This window comes from Heptranchias perlo, chromosome 16, assembly GCF_035084215.1.
Source record: "Heptranchias perlo isolate sHepPer1 chromosome 16, sHepPer1.hap1, whole genome shotgun sequence".
NCBI lineage: Eukaryota > Metazoa > Chordata > Chondrichthyes > Hexanchiformes > Hexanchidae > Heptranchias > Heptranchias perlo.
In genome coordinates, this window is record NC_090340.1 from 40,353,007 (window position 1) to 40,372,349 (window position 19,343).

At 43.0% G+C, this 19,343-nt stretch overlaps 1 protein-coding gene across 2 annotated transcripts in view; it reads right to left on the reverse strand.

Moving 5' to 3' along the window:
* The window catches only part of zcchc14 (zinc finger, CCHC domain containing 14), a 128,973-nt gene that overhangs the window by 83,502 nt on the left and 26,128 nt on the right, over nt 1-19,343 (reverse strand). For both annotated transcript variants that reach the window (XM_067998000.1, XM_067997999.1), the window contains exon 2: nt 13,788-13,899. In XM_067998000.1, coding sequence (XP_067854101.1) covers nt 13,788-13,899 — 112 coding nt within the window. The remainder of the gene's footprint in view (nt 1-13,787; nt 13,900-19,343) is intronic.

Sequence of the window (19,343 nt, forward strand, 5' to 3'; positions counted from 1 at the left end):
TGGACAGGCCCTGCGAATACACAGGATCTGCTCAGACGAGGAGGAACGCGATGGACACCTACAGGCGCTGAAAGACGCCCTCGTAAGAACGGGATATGATGCTCGACTGGTCGATCGACAGTTCCGACGGGCCACAGTGAAAAATCGCATAGACCTCCTCAGAAGACAAACATGGGACACAACCAATAGAGTACCCTTCGTCGTCCAGTACTTCCCCAGAGCAGAGAAGCTGCGCCATGTTCTTCGCAGCCTTCAACATGTCATCGATGACGACGAACACCTCGCTAAGGCCATCCCCACGCCTCCACTACTCGCTTTCAAACAGACCATCATTCGCAGCAAATTACCCAGCTTTCAGGAGAACAGCGTCCACGACACCACACAACCCTGCCACGGCAACCTCTGCAAGACATGCCAGATCATCGACACAGATACCACCATCACACGAGAGGACACCACCCACCTGGTACATGGCTCATACTCCTGTGACTTGGCCAACATTGTCTACCTCATACGTTGAAGGAAAGAATGCCCCGGAGCACGGTACATTGGCGAGACCATGCAGACACTGCGACAACGGATGAACGGACACCGCGCAACAATCGCCAGACAGGAGGGTTCCCTCCCAGTAGGGGAACACTTCAACAGTCAAGGACATTCAGCCTCCGATCTTCGGGTAAGCGTTCTCCAAGGCGGCCTTTGAGACACACGACAACGCAAAATCGTCGAGCAGAAATTGATAGCCAAGTTCCGCACCCATGAGGACGGCCTCAACCGGGATCTTGGGTTCATGTCACGCTACATGTAACCCCACCAGCGAAAAAAAGTTATCTGTTTTTAATACAACGGGTCATTCTCTCTCTCGCTCTCTCTCTCTCTGTCTTTGTTATCTGACCCCGTGTGTATTCAGTATTCTTGAATGTAAGGTGTCCCAGACTAAACCTGTCTGAACACCATCCACTCCTTTGATTGCTGTAATTATCTCTCTGCCGAGGGGTGATAACGGGCAGTTGGAAAGATTATCTGTAATCACCAGACATTGTTCTCTGACTATATATGCGATGCTTTTATGGAAACCCTTCTTCACTCACTTGACGAAGGAGCTAAGCTCCGAAAGCTTGTGATTTAAAATAAAGCTGTTGGACTATAACCTGGTGTTGTATGACTCTGTACATCTGACTTATTGAGATCAGGGCCACAGGAGATATGCTGATATATTCAAAATGGTATGTTGAGTCTGCACTTCATATCTATCACATTTCAGGCCTCATGCTCTGGAGTCACACCAGTATTATGCAAATTTCTGCATTATATGTATAAAAAGATTAGATCATTCAAATTTGTCCCACCTCAATTCAAATTTCTTCCTCTTGATTGAATAATGATTCACTCATATGGAAACTTTTAGCAAGTAGACAGCAAACCAATTAAATGACTTAAAATACTTTTTCAATATAGTTCTGTCTGCCATTTTTTTCTCAGCCAGTTGATTACCATCTTAAAATAAGGTTTTCAATATAATCAAAACATGAAAAAACTGCATATTTCACTACATGATTAAACCAACCTCCAAGATTGTCTTTCATATCTTAAAGCATTTCAATTAATGTTTATATTCGGAGGCCCGCAGCCTTACTCAAAAGCTTGGGTTTGCAGTTGTTAATTTTTCCCAGAGCTATCACTCAGTTAGCTGAAGGTAGCTACCAACTACAGTCTACTCCTGTTAATTCAAAGTAATTTTTTGCACGAAAAAAATCAAATTATCCAGTAATTCGAATTAAGTAATTGAAATAACACAGCACAAAAGACTTCTTTAGTGCTTAAATATTTTTAAATTATCCAGCAATTCAAATTTAACTACTTCAAATTAACAGAATTTGCAATCCCCCAGATGTTCCTTTTCCTCTCCAAAGTCCTTGAACATGTTGCTGCCTCCCGAATTCGTCCCCATCTTCCCGCAATTCCACGTTAACGAAAATTGCAAGCCACCATCCCATTGTTTACTACGGCATTAGACCTTAAACTCTGCTTTACAATCTTCAAAAAAATATATTTTTATATGAAATGAATTAAACATATACAACAAAGCAACCTTTCAGTACTCAGTAGTTCTGGCATTAACTGATACAGTTTTGGGTGCACAGGATCCCTGAAGTAGGTGGTTTAGGTTTACAGCAAGAGATGGTCAATTCAACTGTTTATCAGAAGGAGCTGGGAGAACCACCAACTCTTATGAACAGTCATGCCAGTTGTATGTAATATCAATTCCCAGTTGTGATGTATAATTTATATCTGATGAAAATCATCTTATATCTGCATACATTTCCTTTCTACAAACCTTACTTCCTGTTTTCACTGTGACAATTTTCTCAACTTTTCCCATTGTAAATGCTTACATCAACATTTTCCATTTAATTTTCATATGTCAACTTTCACCATCAGAAAGTTGACAAACTGATCAAATCACTCTGAATGCTTTACCAAAAATTTCTAATGTTAAAAAAGGTTTTAAACAAAATTTTAAAAAGTTCAAAACATTGCACATCTCACAATAAAATAATTAAATTTACCCATTGAATTGTCTTCAGTGTTTTTAAAACCTTCATTAAAGCTTTTAGATTAAAGCTCAGCCTCTCACAAAAGCCTGGGCGTTAACCGTATATTTTTACAAGCAGGGTCATTTTACAGCAATTAAGAGTAATGATCTTGGCCAATTTTCCATTTCCTAACCAAGGTTCAAAGACTTGAGTCTGAACCTTTAACCATCCGAAAGGTTGAGAGTTCATCTCTGAGTCACTGAAAAGGCTCCCTCTGACTTTTTGATCACAAGTCTCGCTTCTAGATCCTCCGGAGATCAACAGCTTTGCATGGAGCTACACGCACCTTTCCACAAAAGGAAGCTTCTTGTCAATAAGCAATTAACATTTGCTTGGCTTTGACACTATTTGGTCACCATTATTCTTCCTCTCACTTTTGTTGCTAAGATCCAGTGCAAACCAATCCATTTCTTTTTGGTCAAAGAAAAGTGCAGAATCTTTTCAGGGATTCTGAATCTAATCTTTCAGAAGTATAATTAGTTGCTGATGTTTGGTTTCACCCAATTAACAACATTCTCACTTTTTTAACCTCTCAGTACCATGACAGAATTATAAAAGCATATACTGTATTACATTTCAACATTTGGAGATTGTTCAACAGTGGCTTTGAAGAAACACTGCTACTCTTCTACCTCAGTTGGGAAGAGAATCATGCAGGAGTGGTTTGCACAGCATCTTTAGCAAACCTGGCAACCTAGACAGGGAAGTGCCCTGAAGTTTGATACAGAATAGCTGCCTGTTATAACCCATGTACCTGATGAAAAAAACAATACTAGTTTACGCCATTTCAAAGGATTGTGTGTAAGATGCTGGAAAGACACTTACACACAATCCTTTGAAATGGCGTAAACTAGTATTGTTTTTTTCATTAACACAAGAGAAAATGTTCTTGCTCGGTTTTATTCAACAGTTGCAATCTGTAACTTGTCTAAACCTGGTGTCAAACTTGAGGTTGGTCGAATATATATTTGATTGCCAGCTCCTTTGGAGTTTAAAAGGCAATTATTTACATTCGTTTAGTTCCAGTCATTTTCTGGAATGTTCTCAGCCTCTCTGGTTCACAGTTTCCTGACAGTGAGTTAAAGAAAAAAAACGGAGCGCCACATAAGAATTTTATGTACATCATAGTTTAGCGCAGCAGTCATTACTATGTTATTTTCTACTCAGTTCATTAAGCTTATTAACAATTATAAAATTTACAGTTTATCATTGTTACCCTTGGGGAGGCGGAAGTTGAATACATAAAGCAAAACCCAGAAAGTCCTGCACGGCAGCAGAGAAAAGAGCGAGCGAGGAATGAATGAGTACATCACAAGTATGTATCATTTTTTTTTGGTCATGTATTTTTGAACTGTTAAATGCCTTTAGTGATGGCTATGCACATTTAAGACTGGATACATAATTTCCACCTCACTATTTAGAAAAGGAAAAATTTATGTTGAATTGGTAAAACCTTGCTTTATAAAACAGGGATTAGTGTCTAGTGAAAATATTAAGCCATTGCAGGCTAAGAAGTCAGTTGTTTAATCAGACATTGTAACATTTAAGGTATGGAATGGGGGCAGGAGTGTACAAAATTTTGAAACATCTGGTGTAAGGTACCTTGAGGGAAAGAATAAATAAACTTCATTAACAGATTGTTTTCAATCTTAGTTGTTTGGATTTAAAATTTAACTTAAAAAGGCGTGCGGAATCCTTGGCTTTATAAATAGAGGCATAAGAGTACATGAGCAAGGAAGTTATGCTAAACCTCTACCTCAGCTGGTTAGGCCCCAGCTGGAGTATAGTGTCCAATTCTGGGCACCACGCATTAGGAAGGATGTCAAGGCCTTCGAGTGGGTGCAGAGATGTCACCCCCTGCAGACTTGCATCAAATCTCAATTCTGAGAAGGCTTACTATGAAATCCCAAATTGCACTATAGTTTGACGATCATACCTGAGCTGGTATTATAAACACACAAAATGTATAATGGACTTGAGCTGCCGCTGCACATGGGAACATTCAGAGGAATGTCAGTATCTCTGGAAAATGACTGGAGGATAAAATACTGTCGCTCTGGTGTACCCAATTTCACAATCTACACCAGTCCACATTAAAATACAACTCACAAACATTTCCTCTCTTCCCCTCCCAAGGGGAACAGTTAATTTATTATAGCCAGGGAAGACACTGACAAGAAAAAGCAATGATACCCTTTAGGAATTTCCTGGGGAGAGGGGACCAATACAATACCATTACTGACCAGATAGGATGGCACGACAGATTAAAAATCATTTACCACGTCCAGGGAAAATGATTTGGCAAATAGGGTTTCATGTCTGAATCTCCACATTAATAACAGACAATTCAATCCAACTGAACACCTTTACCACATTCACTGTGATGAAGGCAAAACTTGTCAACTATATTTCAGGGTTGATCATGAGATTGTTGACCGAGGTGACCGGTTACAGTTATTGGCTTAGTACAAAGAGAAGAGTCAATTCTCTCTTAACTCTCAATTCGCTTTATTCACGCCGTTAGATCATATACATATAGCTTATACGTCTGGTTAGACATAGACATGCAGTTTGCATCAGGTTATAGTTTTATACCCAAACTAGGATCTAAACGCACACCCACTAGGTTTCTCTGACACTCCCTGAGTGGTCACAGAATATAAAGGATAATACCCGAAAAGGAGAGCTGGCGTTCCGTTCTCTCTTTCTCTCTCGTCGTCATCTCTACGTCCCTGACGGAGGTTCTTCCACTTCCGCGATGGTTGGTCTCCGGAGTCTTCGCTCTGGTTCCACGCCCCAGATTCTTCATTCTTATTCCGAATCTTATCTCTTCAAGCTATGCTGTCTTTCTCCCTTTGGTTTAGGCTTGCTCGCTTAGTCTGTGTCTTCTCCTCATTGGCTCTGTCCCAAGGACTTAGGTAGCATTACCTCATTACTCCTTTTCTAAATAAGAACTTCTGCCTTATCACATCTCCTTTGTCTTTCACAAAACTTAGCTAATTCAAACCGGTTCCAGCCAGCTCAGGCCAGCGACTGAACTCAGGTTACTTCAGTTCAAAAAGTTGCTCTTGTCTGTGTGTCAGCAGCTGATGTCTCAGGTTACTGCAGCCCCTATTCTTCTATTCTTGTATGAGCACCAAAACCACTGAAGTAAATCAAAGGATATGACGTAGCAGCTATTGCAGAGACCTGGCTACCAGCTGAGCATGAATGGAGTGACATTTGCAATTTTCTACTCCAAAAGGCACAATTCCTGAATCTAGAGATCTTTGGAAAATTATGACTAATGCATCTGCAATTTTCTCACCTTTGTTTTTAAATATACTGGGGTGGAAACCATCAGGTCCTGGAGATTTGTTTATCTTAATTCCCATTATTTTCTCCATTACCATTTTTTAAACTTGTATTAAATCCACTAAGTTTCTCCCCTTGATTTATTTTTAGGTTCACTTGTACCGCTGGTATTTTGTCATCTCCCTCCACTGTAAAAACAAATACAAAGTACTCATTTAACAAGCCTGCCATTTCATTATTGTCCATTATAGTCTCACCTGCATCCTTCTTTAATTGGCACATATTCCCCTTCACTACGCTCTTCCTCAATATATTTATAAAAATGTTTGCTGTCAGCTTTGATACCCCATACAAGGTTTTTTTAAAATATATTCCCTTTTTGTACCACTTATTACTCTATATCATTTTGTTGCTCTTTTTAGCTCTCCCAGTCCACTGGATTTTTACTTTTCCTTACATTTGTGCAAGCCTTCTCTGTTAGCTTGATACTGTATCTTACCTCATTTGCTGAACAATGCTTGCCGAATTACATAAGTGGAGCCTTTGCCTTTTAGGGGTACATACTGGTTTTGTATTGTATCAAATTCTTCTTGAATACTTCCCACTGTTTGTATGCAAGTTTATACATTAACAGTTCAGCCCAGTTTATTTCTCATACCTTCAAAGTTTAGCTTATTTAAATTTAAAACCTTGGTTTGTGACTCTCTCTTCTCGCTCTCAAATCTAATATCAAATTCAACCATATTATGGTCACTATTTGCAAGATGCTCCCTTACCGTCAGATTGTTAACTAATTCTGGTTAATCATCATTAAATCCAGTATGCCTGTTCCCTTGTTGGTTCCAAAAAATATTGGTCTAGGAAACTACTACTACTACTACTACTACTACAACAAAATACAACAAAAACTTGCATTACATAGCACCTTTAACGTAGTATAACATCCCAAGGCTGTTCACAGGAGCATTAACAAACAAAATATGACACCAAGCCACAAAAGGAGACATTAGGACAGGTGACCAAAAGCTTGGTCAAAGAGGTAAGTTTTAAGGAGCATCTTAAAAAGGAGATGGGTTTATGGTGGGAATTCCAGAGTTTAGGGTCTAGACAGTTAAAGGCACAGCCACCAATGGTGGAGCGATGAAAATCGGGGATGCATAAGAGGCCAGAATTGGAGGAGTGCAGAGATCTCGGAGGGTTGTAGGGCTGGAGGAGGTTACAGAGATAGGGAGGGGCAAGGCCATGGAGGGCTTTGAAAACAGGATGAGAATTTTAAAATGGCGGCGTTGCCAGACCAGGAGCCAATGCAGGTTAGCGAGCACAGGGGTGGGACTTGGTGTGAGTTAGGAAATGTGCAGCAGAGTTTTGGATGGGCTCAAGTTTATTAAGGGTGCAAGAAAGGAGGCTAGCCAGGAGAGCATTGGAATAGTCGAGTCTAGAGGTAACAAAGGCATGGGGATAAGGGTTTCAGCAGCAGAGAAGCTGAGGCAGGGGCATAGACGGACGATGTTATGGAGATGGAAGTAGGCAGTCTTGGTAATGGAGAGGATATGGGGTTGGAAACTCAGCTCAGGGTCAAATAGGATGCCAAGGTTGCAAACAGTCTGGTTCAACCAGACAGTGGCCAGGGAACAGAATGTGTGGCAGGGACCGAAGACACTGGCTTTTGCCTTCCCAATATTTAATTGGAGGAAGTTTCTGCTCTTCCGACACTGGATGTTGGACAAGCAACATGACAAATCAGAAGCAGTGGAGGGGTCGAGAGAAGTGGTGGTGAGGTAGAGCTGGGTGTCATCAGCTTGCATGTGGAACCCAACATGTGTTTTCGGAAGATGTCTCAGAGGGGCAGCATATAGGTGAGAAATAGGAGGGGGTCGGGGATAGATCTTTGGGGGACTCCAGAGGTAACCATGCAGAAGCGGGAAGAGAAGCCGTTGCAGGTGATTCTCAAGCTACGACTGGATAGATAGGAATGAAACCAGGTGAGGGCAATCCCACCCAGCTGGACAACAGAGAGGTGTTTAGGAGGATGGTGTGGTTAACCATGTCAAAGGCTGCAGACAAGTCAAGGAGAAGAATACATTCTTGAAATTCATTGCCTTTACTACTTAAGCTGTTCTGCTTCTCCCAGTCTATGCAGAAAATGAAAATCTCTCATTTACGGATGAGGTAAGTTTAAATTACGGGGTGGAAAAAATGGAGGAAAAACTATGGAATAGGTGGGCTGGGGGCTAACAAGGCAGCAGAGCAGATGCCTTCAATTTCTGACATGAAGAAATCCATTAGCTCCTTACAGTTGGTGTCAAAGGTTAGAAGGGGCAGTGGGAAGTGATCAAAGTAGACAGTATTAAAGAAGAGAGTTTAAAATGGTTATTGTTCTCCAGTATGATTTCAGAACAGTATGAAGACTTGACCACAGAAAGGGAGCAACTGTATAGCTTAAAATGGTCGAGCCATAATTGGCGATGAATAGCCAAGTCAGGTGCTTGCCATATGCACTCAAGCTTTCAGCCTGAAGATATGACACCAGAGGTAGATCTGGGGATTGTAGACTGCCTGGAATCTGATGGAGACAGGCAGTCTACAATCTGCCTGTAGACTGTAGACAATTTTGGAGGAGATTGACAGAGACAAGAGTGTCATTCCGAGTGGTGACCTAGAGTTGGAAGAGGAGAGTGAAATGACATGTGAGGGGTGGAAATGATAGTGGCGAAGTTTGGGAGCAATAGGGGAATACACGGGGGAAAACAGGTGAAGAAACGATCAGAAGGAGCTCTGTCAGTGATAAGGACTTGGAAGTCTCATGGCAACTTGTGATATTAAAGGTTGAAGAGGTGGCTGCTGTTATGATTCTGGCTTCTCCAAATACTTTTTTCCTCATACCCAACACAAAAGCAAGCTCCCACAGGTAGACCAGTGTCTTTTACGAACTGAAGTGAGAGCCTGTATGCAAAGTAATCTGGGCATTAAATAAATCAGTTTGATGCCTTCAAATTTACATGTGGGTTGAACCTTTATAAAACACTGGTTTGGCCACACCTGGAGTATTCTGTCCAATTCTGGGCACTGTATTTTAGGAAGGATGTGAAGGCCTTAGAGAGGGTGCAGAAAAGATTTACTAGAATGGTTCCAGGGATGAGGGACTTCAGTTACGTGGATAGACTGGAGAAGCTGGGGTTGTTCCCCTTAGAGCAGAGAAGGTTGAGAGGAGATTTGATAGAAGTGTTCGAAATCATGAAGGGTTTAGATAAAGTAAATAAAGAGAAACTGCTCCCATTGGTGGAAGGGTTGAGAACCAGAGGACACAGATTTAAGGTGATTGGCAAAAGAACCAAAGGCAACACGAGGACATACTTTTTGTTTTAAACAAAGCGAGTAGTTACGATCTGGAATGTGCTGCCTGAAAGGATGGTGGAAGCAGATTCAATCGTGGCTTTCAAAAAGGAATTGCATAAATATTTGAAGGGAAAAAATTTGCAGAGCTATGGGGAAAGAACGGGGGAATGGGATGAACTGGATTGCTCTTACAAAGAGCTGGCATGGGTTCGATGGGCCAAATGGCCTCCTTCTGTGCTGTAACCATTCTATGATTTACACTATGCAGTCCAGTTCACTGCAAAGGACAATTAATAACAGTCACTCCAGACATATACATAATAGGCTAAATTAATAAACAGGTTTACACAAAGTCATGTACACCAGCAAGCTGGTCAATTCTAGTACCATAGCAGCTTTGAAACAATTCATGAAGGGTTAAACAGAAAAAACAGTCAGTCAGTCAAGTTCCTCTGAAAGACCTACAAAGAAAGCCATTCAAGAAAACGAAAGACCAATGTGCTTCGGAAGGGAGTAGCTGTCTGATCCCTATCAGTTACAGTCTTTCATAAAATTACAAGATTGTCTTGCCCACAGAGTGCTGTTTTACCTGACTGGCTTTATTCTAATATACTTCATACAAAGTCAAAAGTCAAATTTGCAGCATAGTGTTGCATAAGTAATTTTGATGCTGTACTTGAAACGGTTTTTAAGCTAAGAAACTCCATACAGAGGCAGAACCAATAAACCAGACACAAAAATACTCTTTGTTACAGCTGTGTAGGTGTTGGGTAAGTTGACGTAGAGGGTGAGGTTGAGTCAGGTGAGACAGGCAAAGAAGTCAACTGTGGTGGCAGAGATAAGTTGTAATCACTGAGGGTAAGGGGTCTTCTACCAAAGAGATTTAAAGAAAGATAATTTAAATGTGCAAGAACTGCGTAAACGAGTCATTTAAGAAACTTTCCTGCTGTGCTGTCAACAGTGAAACTGCTGCCATTGACAGGATAAAAGGAACTGAAGTACACTCTCAGAATGAGGTCCGTATGTATACATGGGGGTAGAAATGCCACTTAACTGTCATCATGTCTATATGGTCCCAAACTAATTAAGGGACATGGTCATAGGAACATGGGAACAGGAGTAGGCCATTCAGCCCCTCATGCCTGCTCCGCCATTTGATAAGATCATGGCTGATCTGTGATCTAACTCCATATGCCTGCCTTTGGCCCATATCCCTTAATACCTTTAGTTGCCAAAAAGCTATCTATCTCACATTTAAATTTAGCAATTGAGCTAGTATCAATTGCCGTTTGCGGAAGAGAGTTCCAAACTTCTACAACCCTTTGTGTGTAGAAATGTTTTCCAATCTCGCTCCTGAAAGGTCTGGCTCTAATTTTTAGACTGTGCCCCCTACTCCTAAAATCCCCAACCAGCGGAAATAGTTTCTCTCTATCCACCCTATCTGTTCCCCTTAATATCTTATAAACTTCGATCAGATCACCCCTTAACCTTCTAAACTCGAGAGAATACAATCCCAATTTGTGTAATCTCTCCTCGTAACTTAACCCTTTAAGTCCGGGTATCATTCTAGTAAACCTACGCTGCACTCCCTCCAAGGCCAATATGTCCTTCCGAAGGTGCGATGCCCAGAACTGCTCACAGTACTCCAGGTGCGGTCTAACCAGGGTTTTGTATAGCTGCAGCATAACCTCGGCCCCCTTGTACTTTAGTCCTCTAGATATAAAGGCCAGCATTCCATTAGCCTTCTTGATTATTTTCTGCACTTGTTCATGACACTTCAATGATCGATGTACCTGAACCCCTAAGTCCCTTTGGACATCCACTGTTTTTAACTTTTTACCATTTAGAAAGTCCTGATGCTTCCTTTTCCTCACACCATATTTTCCCAGCAGTATAAATGACAGCATTTTCATTTGTAAATGGAGGCTGAATGAATGACGAAGAATTCCCTCTATTTTCAGGGGCTCTAAATGAAGTGGATGCTCAAAACTTAACGTCTAATATCACATTCCATCAATTAGATTAAGAGAATACATTTTATTACTGAACTTTTTCTTATTCATTAATTTTGTTATTTTGTTTTGGGATGTTTAACTTGTGCAATCGGCAACATATTTGAATGAAACTAATCATAACAGATTAAATTGGGAATTGGAGGCAACTTTTTTTTTATTCGTTCATGGGATATGGGCGTCGCTGGCGAGGCCGGCATTTATTGCCCATCCCTAATTGCCCTTGAGAAAGTGGTGGTGAGCCACCTTCTTGAACCGCTGCAGTCCGGGTGGTGACGGTTCTCCCACAGTGCTGTTAGGAAGGGAGCTCCAGGATTTTGACCCAGCGTCGATGAAGGAACGGTGATATATTTCCAAGTCAGGATGGTGTGTGACTTGGAGGGGGAATGTGCAGTTGGTGTTCTTCCCATGTGCCTGCTGCTATTGTCCTTCTAGGTGGTAGAGGTCACGGGTTTGGGAGATGCTGTCAAAGAAGCCTTGGCGAGTTTCTGCAGTGCATCCTGTGGATGGTGTACACTGCAGCCACTGTGCGCCAGTGGTGAAGGGAGTGAATGTTTAGGGTGGTGGATGGGGTGCCAATCAAGTGGGCTGCTTTATCTTGGATGGTGTCGAGCTTCTTGAGTGTTGTTGGAGCTGCACTCATCCAGGCAAGTGGAGAGTATTCCATCACACTCCTGACTTGTGCCTTGTGGATGGTGGAAAGGCTTTGGGGAGTCAAGAGGTGAGTCACTCGACGCAGAATAACCAGCCTCTGACCTGCTCTCGTAGCCACAGTATTTATATGGCTGGTCCAGTTAAGTTTCTGGTCAATGGTGACCCCCAGTATGTTGATGGTGGGGGATTCGGCAATGGTAATGCCGTTGAATGCCAAGGGGACGTGGTTGGACTCTCTCTTGTTGGAGATGGTCATTGCCTGGCACTTATCTGGCCCGAATGTTACTTGCCACTTATGAGCCCAAGCCTGGATGTTGTCCAGGTCTTGCTGCATGCGGGCTCGGACTGCTTCATTATTTGAGGGGTTGCGAATGGAACTGAACACTGTGCAATTATCAGCGAACATCCCCATTTCTGACCTTATGATAGAGGGAGGGTCATTGATGAAGCAGCTGAAGATGGTTGGGACTAGGACATTGCCCTGAGGAACTCCTGCAGCAATGTCCTGGGGCTGAGATGATTGGCCTCCAACAACCACTACCATCTTCCTTTGTGCTAGGTATGACTCCAGCCACTGGAGAGTTTTCCCCCTGATTCCCATTGACTTCAATTTTACCAGGGCTCCTTGGTGCCACACTCGGTCTTGATGTCAAGGGCAGTCACTCTCACCTCACCTCTGGAATTCAGCTCTTCTGTCCATGTTTGGACCAAGGCTGTAATGAGGTCTGGAGCCGAGTGGTCCTGACAGAACCCAAACTGAGCATCGGTGAGCAGGTTATTGGTAAGTGCCGCTTGATAGCACTGTCGATGACACCTTCCATCACTTTGCTGATGATTGAGGGTAGACTGATGAGGCGATAATTGGCCGGATTGGATTTGTCCTGCTTTTTGTGGACCGGATATACCTGGGCAATTTTCCACATTGTCGGGTAGATGCTGTAGCTGTACTGGTTCAGCTTGGCTAGAAGCGCAGCTAGTTCTGGAGCACAAGTCTTCAGCACTACAGCTGGGATGTTGTCGGGGCCCATAGCCTTTGTTGTATCCAGTGCACTCAGCCGTTTCTTGATATCACGTGGAGTGAATCAAATTGGCTGAAGACTGGCTTCTGTGATGGTGGGGATATCGGGAGGAGGCCGAGATGGATCATCCACTTGGCACTTCTGGCTGAAGATGGTTGCAAATTCTTCAGCCTGGTCTTTCACACTCACATGCTGTACTCCGCCATCATTGAGGATGGGGATGTTTACAGAGCCTCCTCCTCCTGTTCGTTGTTTAATTGTCCACCACCATTCACGACTGGATGTGGCAGGACCACAGAGCTTTGATCTGATCCGTTGGTTGTGGAATCGCTTAGCTCTGTCTATAGTATGTTGCTTCCGCTGTTTAGCACGCATGTAGTCCTGAGTTGTAACTTCACCAGGTTGGCACCTCATTTTTAGGTACGCCTGGTGCTGCTCCTGGCATGCTCTGCTACACTCCTCATTGAACCAGGGTTGATCCCCTGGCCTGTTGGTAATGGTAGAGTGAGAAATATGCCGGGCCATGAGGTTACAGATTGTGCTGGAATACAATTCTGCTGCTGCTGATGGCCCACAGCACCTCATGGATGCCCAGTTTTGAGCTGCTAGATCTGTTCTGAATCTATTCCATTTAGCACAGTGGTAGTGCCACACAACACGTTGGATGGTGTCCTCAGTGCGAAGACGGGACTTCGTCTCCACGAGGACTGTGCGGTGGTCACTCCTACCAATACATTCATAAGCATTGTTGGGCAAATATAATAAACATTTGTTCTGTACCTGATCATTTGTAGTCTACAATCATTATAAAATCTCTGACTGCTCTAAATGACAGATCCACACACTAGATAGGATTTTAGCAGGTTACAACTTACTTTTTGAATGCTTGCCTGAAGGACGTTTTTGGGAGGATTCGTCACAGGAATGTGCTGATGTCTGTAACGCATTCTCCAAACAGTGCACACCACTTTCAGCTTTGTGCATTACCTTTGAAAACAAAGAAAAACGTTGTTTCCTTAAAAGTTGAACAAACATAGTGAGATCTCCCAACTGATTTGACATGTCTTTGACAAATATGAATCACCCGTAACTCATTCGCAATTCAAGTTTTATTAAGCCTTTGGCACAAAATTATTAAGTGGTCATAAAAAAGTCTCAAGCATAAATATTGCATCAAGAATTAAGCAATTAGGACTTACCTCAATAGTTTACAGCATACTAGCATTGTCAAATTTAGTTCCAGACCCTGTAGACGAGATGGTCACAGGTTCAAATCCCAGCCTGTGCTGGGTTAGTTGATCTTACTTGGGGTAGCAGTTAGGGTACCACAATTGCCTTCAGCATCCCTTCCAAGGGTAAAAATAGCAGTCAGAGTGCCCTTTCCTAACTATCCAATGTGTGTAGATATTGGGTGAGAACAGGGTCAGGCTAGGCTTGATGCCCTTCATGGTCAAATAGCATACCAAAACTCACCATCAAGGATCACACATCAAGAATTGCCACAATACTGGAGTGCTAACAATACTCTCAGAACTGTACTCCAGCAAGAACCATCACCTTGGAGAGGAGGGAAGGCTATGCTGCACTTAATTTCATTTGATTTTACACATTTACAGTGAAATTACCATTATTGCCTTTCCAATAATCAGGATAATTAATGCAATAGGAAGAAACTCCAGTCCTTGGCGGGTAAAGAAACCAAGAATATAGTGAAAGATCTTTCAACACAAACACTTTGCTCTTTCACCCTGATCCTAATTACTTATTTTTCTTTTTTTTCAAGCACTAACCTACATCCTTGTATTCCTTAGTTTATCGGAGTCTGATCTGGTTCACCTTTGAATGCTTCAACAGTCAAAACTTCCTGCAAAAGGTGGCAATTTATTTTGCAATTCAAATGTTAAGTGAGCGAGTAATTCCTTAAGTTTAATTTCTGGCTTCTTTAACATACAGTCGTATCCTTTGGTTCTCCTGTCCTCATTTTGCACAATGTATACCTCAAGATCCAGCCTATCATTTTGACTTCATAAATTAAGAACTTACATCAAATATCACTCTTCCCTCGTGGTCTTTTTATCTCATCAAATCAGACTTATGCTTTCATCAAATCAAAAAAAACTGAAATACATAATTGTCTTTATTGCTACAACTGTGTATAATACACATGATCTAATTTAATCCCTTATGGAATTTTAGCACTTACTTGCACTTCTTTTCCGAGAATCTACTTTCTGCCTTTGCAATCATCTCTTACGATGGTGATGCTGGCAATGTTTTATCAACCACTGATTTTTTTTGGACTCAATATTGAAATTGATGCAATCTTCCCTTGCCTATCATGTTAAAAACGATGAGTGGTCTCAAGATTCCATAGGTACTGCACCTGTAGGTGGCATTGTGAACGTAACACATTATGTGATTAATTGATTACAATGGGGCAGCACCTAATATTACGTGGCAGCCCCTCACACAACTTGCAGAAATCTCAATTTATTTTCTTCAAGAAAAAGAAAAACCTCATACTCAGGCCCATAAGATATGCCTAATTGAATGGAACATAATTGTAAAGTATAAAAGTGCTAAGAAAATATCCGTGGAAAGTGAGATCTTCCAAGCAATGCTGGCCAACCAAACTCAATTGGCCGATCGCATAGATAAGGAGTCCTGTTATTGAAAAGGTGCCATATGTAAAGTGAAATTGTGAGAATTACTGTTGTCAAACAAATCCCAGTCTCGAAAAAGGAAATCATGGCTCCAAGAATTGTTCTGGAAAGCTACCAACACCATGCCACTCAAGCAGTAAGCAGAATAAGCATGCACATGAACCACCAGAATGAAGAGTTCATAGATGCTGGGAAGCACAAAGCCAAGGTCAACAACCAACAAACACTTGAAAAACTGTAGGTCAGCAACAATGAAGAGAAAGATGAGAGAAAAACACACCTAACCCGAGCCACTGAACAAAGAATGCAAACACATTCAGCAGTCTTCCCCCACTCAGCATAAATCATGATCTTACTGGGACCCAGCCCGAAGCTGAAATCCGGCAAGCAGCTCCCAACCAATGTTCAAACCCATTGGCCACTGGTGAGCAAAAACCTATTCAGTGAACACTGCATAACTGCCCTTCCTCCACTAAGCAGATAATGGTTCCAGATCCAACCTCATTACTGAGCAGACATTTTCTACAATGCAGACCACCTTCCACATCCCCTAGAGACTGTTCCCCCTCTGCACTGAGCAGAAATGGTGTCAAGCATCCCCCTTCATTGAACAGGTAGCTTGAACAACCACATCCCCGCTACTGAACAGCAAATCATCAACACCACCAGCCCCCTCACCAAGCACAGATTGGGATAACTCCCCCTTAATTTAGAAGAAATTCAACTCACTTCTGTATCCCTCCCCCCCTGACCACACCAAGGGCATACCTTGCCTTCTTTGTGGCAGAGAAATGAGGACAGAGGGCTTGCCACCGCCTCTCCCCTTCTAAGGGAAAACCTGGCCTCTCATCTTGTCCCCAGTGAAGACAAAGCAGATCTTACAGACATCCCACCCCAGAACACAAATTTTCTTCTCCCTTTCCTCCAGCAAGTACAAATACTCCCCGTCGGCGAGGTGAAACTTGCCCCCATCAAACCCACTTAGAACAAATTCAGCCCTATTCCTGCCCCAGTGAGCCATAACTCACCCCTCGCTGAATGAGAAGCAAGTTCCCCACCCACTGAGAAACAACTTGAGCTTCTTCTAGCCCCTTACTGAGAAGCATATCAGCACCACCCACAACCCTGGGGAGAAAACCTGCACTCTAACACACCATCCCCCAATCCCTGAGAAGTGTTCTCCTCTCACTCTCACCCATCCCCTCACTGAAATGGAATTGGGTCCCAGTGCCATCCAATCTTTCCCCATCCATTGTTGTTCCATCTCCTCCACCTCATGTCCCCTCATCTTCCTCTCCCTCTTAGCATACACCTCCCCCATCCCTCCCTGCACTGTGAAGATATGGGCCTTGTCCCTGTGCCACACACTCCATTATCTTCTGTGCTCCCCTCCTCTCTCCTTCTCCCCATTCCATTAACCATCCACATCCCCCAATTCTCTTGTCTCTCCTTCTCCCTCCGCCCTTACCTGGGTCCAGTTATTGCACTGCTTGCTAACCTGCCTGACCTGAATGCTAGATTTAGGCTGGACTCCCTGGGATCATTTTCCACTCCCTTCACTTGGCTTTAACAGGGCAGTAAAGGCCTCAAAATAGGGCAGGTAGCATTATCCCCCACCCTGCCCCATTAACACCAGCGATGAGATCGGTGCCATTTTAAAAGAGGCCTACCTCTGGTTGTCCAAAGTGCACACCTGTTTCAGATGATAGGTCCTTTTTTAGTATGGAAATTAGGGTCCTATGATGTAAACAGGACTCCGATTGCCATTTTAGTTAGGAACTGATCGGAGCCTGCCCAGTGCAGGCTTTGACCAGTTCAACGGATGATGGAAGAGATGAGGCCCAGGAAGGTAATTCTGCAATTATTTTTGTGGGCCTCAAAAGCAGGAGTGCACCTCCAGGCCCACAAAACTAATGTGTGTCGTTGCTGCCCTGGGACCCCCGGGCACTATGACCACGACACCCTCCTTCCACGACTGACCTTGTAGGTGGCAGCTCAGGCCCGTTTTCCTTCGACGAATGTGGCGAGCTGTTTCAGCACGCCTGTTTGTCACCCTGCAGCTCAACTGGCGAATGTAAATGGGGCCAGAGCCTCAAAATCACAGGGGCCACTTTGCCGCTGCAATGGGCAGGCGACCAGCGTGCTCCAACGGTCGGCCACCCAAATGTTAGAATGGACCCCACTCCCCCCACATGTGCAGGCCACAGAAGATACAAAAAATATTGCATACAGTTCTCGTGCTTTTGTTATGCTTTTCTATCAACATTTCCATTAGAAATTCCTATGTCCACATTGATAATGGATATTGCCTATTTAAACTGGCCCTGCTCTAATTACACCCTCCTGTCAGTGGTGGCACTACTGCACCTCCTGGATCCTCAGTCGTTCTGCAGCAAAATTCACAGAACTTATAACTCAAGCAGGCCATTCAGCCCAACCAGTCCACGTGGGCGTTTATCCTCCACTTGAGCAAATAGTTCTACTCACGTTTACCCATTCTTCTCCATATCATTTCAACCCCATTTCCTTCATTCACCTAGCCAATCTAATCTTGAATGATGTAACGAGCAGAGTGGATAAAGGGGAACCTGTGGATGTAGTATATTTGGATTTTCAAAAGGCATTCGATAAGGTGCCACACGAAAGGTTGTTACGCAAGATAAGGGCTCATGGGGTTGGGGATAATATACTAGCATGGATAGAGGATTGGTTAACAGACAGAAAACAGAGTGTAGGAATAAACGGGTCATTTTCAGGTTGGCAGGCTGCAATTAGTGGGGTGCTGCAAGGATCAGTGCTTGAGTCTCAGCTATTTACAATCTATATTAATGACAGAGATGAAGGGAGCGAGTGTAATGTATCCAAGTTTGCTGACGGTACAAAGCTAGGTGGGAAAGTAAGCTGTGAGGAGGACACAACCGGTCTGCATCCCTTTGCAGACTCTTTAAGTGATTTGGCAAGATGGAGTATAATGTGGAGAAATGTAAGGTTATTCACTGTGGTAGGAAGAACAGAAAAACGGAATATTTTTAAAATGGTGAGAAACTATTAAATGTTGGTATTCGGAGGGATTTAGGTGTCCTTGTACATGAAACACAGAAAGTTAACATGCAGGTACAGCAAGCAATTAGGAAAGCAAATGGTACGTTGGCCTTTATTGCAAGGGGGTTGAAGTAGAAAAGTAAGGAAGTCTTGCTGCAATTCTACAGGGCTTTGATGAGAGCAGACCTGGAGTACAGTGAACAGTTTTGGTCTCCTTACCCAAGGAAGAATATATTTGCCTTCGAGACGGTGCAACGTAGGTTCACTAGATTAATTCCTGGAATGAGAGGGTTGTCCTATGAGGAGAGATTGAGTAGAATGAGCCTATGCTCACTGGAGTTTAGAAGAGAGGTGATCTCATTGAAACATAAGATTCTGAGAGGGCTTGATAGGGTAGATGCTGAGAGGCTGTTTCCCCTGGCTAGATAGTCTAAAACTAGGGGAGCATAGTCTCAGGATAAGGAGTCAGCCATTTAGGTCTGAGAAGAGGAGGAATTTCTTCACTCAGAGGGTCGTGAATCTTTGGACTTTTCTATCCCAGAGGGCTGTGGATGCTCTGTCGTTGAGTATATTCAAGGCTAGGATTGATAGATTTTTGGACATTAAGGGAATCTAGGGATATGGGAATTGAGCACGAAAGTGGAGTTGAGGTCGAAGATCAGTCATGATCTTATTGAATGGCTAAGCAGGCTCGAGGGACTGTTTGGCCGACTCCTGCTCCTATTT